Below are 765 nucleotides of genomic sequence, written 5' to 3'. Positions count from 1 at the left end.
AGTCAAATATTCAATAAAGACTCGCGCTCTGTCCATAAAGATTAGAAAAAAGATAAAAGCAAAGAACGTATAATTCTAAGGAAGGAGAAGTAATCATGAGTGCCAGTTTCCTCATGGTCTGATATGATCATCTGTGATCAGGCAGCTGAGAATGGCTACAGAGATTTCAAAAATAATTTGCACAAGAATCAACATGTAGGAACATGCAAAGAGAAACCATCCAGACTCATAGAAGTATGTTGTAATAAAATGGTTAACATTCCCTGGAGCAAGAAAGACATGTGTCANGAATGGATGTTTCTCTACGTGACTTCTTGCTGTCACATGGCTATGCATGCCTTTGAGATATCTGCTCGAATATATAGGAGCAGGAAACTAACTAAATGTATGAATCAAGTGAAGCAGATCTTCAGAGACAGAAATTCTGCTTAGGATCTCCTCAATGATGGTGCTGCCACTGAGTCAACCTCACTTCTGTAAGTACATTCCCCTTTTGTGTCTCTCTTAGTAAAAATATTCAGTTCAGTAGTTCTATGAGTTTGGTCTGATGGAATTATTCCTTTAGAAACTTCGATGTTCTACCAGGTTTAATAGATAATTGCTTATAGATTATCAGGAGTAAAATTGTGGCGTAGACTTGTTATTATCTTTTAAAATTATTTTTCTTATGGGGTACAGAGCTAAATAAAGAACTCTCAACTGAGGAATATCGAATGGTTGAGAAACACCTGAAAAAATGTTCAACATCCTTAGCCATCAGGGAAA

The 765-nt window shown here is 36.4% G+C and overlaps 1 protein-coding gene across 3 annotated transcripts in view; it reads left to right on the top strand.

Moving 5' to 3' along the window:
• The first annotated feature begins 385 nt into the window (after positions 1 to 385).
• LOC110334079 (prolactin-8A9) overlaps positions 386 to 765 on the top strand; it is a 7,357-nt gene continuing 6,977 nt past the window's right edge. Inside the window, exon 1 of one of the 3 annotated variants that reach the window (XM_021215932.1) lies at positions 386 to 476. In XM_021215932.1, coding sequence (XP_021071591.1) covers positions 443 to 476 — 34 coding nt within the window. In that variant the 5' untranslated portion in view covers positions 386 to 442. The remainder of the gene's footprint in view (positions 477 to 765) is intronic. The other 2 variants (XM_021215931.1, XM_021215933.1) reach the window with 2 other exon arrangements.

Source organism: Mus pahari, chromosome 16 (assembly GCF_900095145.1).
Source record: "Mus pahari chromosome 16, PAHARI_EIJ_v1.1, whole genome shotgun sequence".
Lineage (NCBI taxonomy): Eukaryota > Metazoa > Chordata > Mammalia > Rodentia > Muridae > Mus > Mus pahari.
The sequence above is the reverse complement of the archived record's forward strand: the minus strand, read 5'-3'. Positions and strand labels throughout refer to the sequence as shown.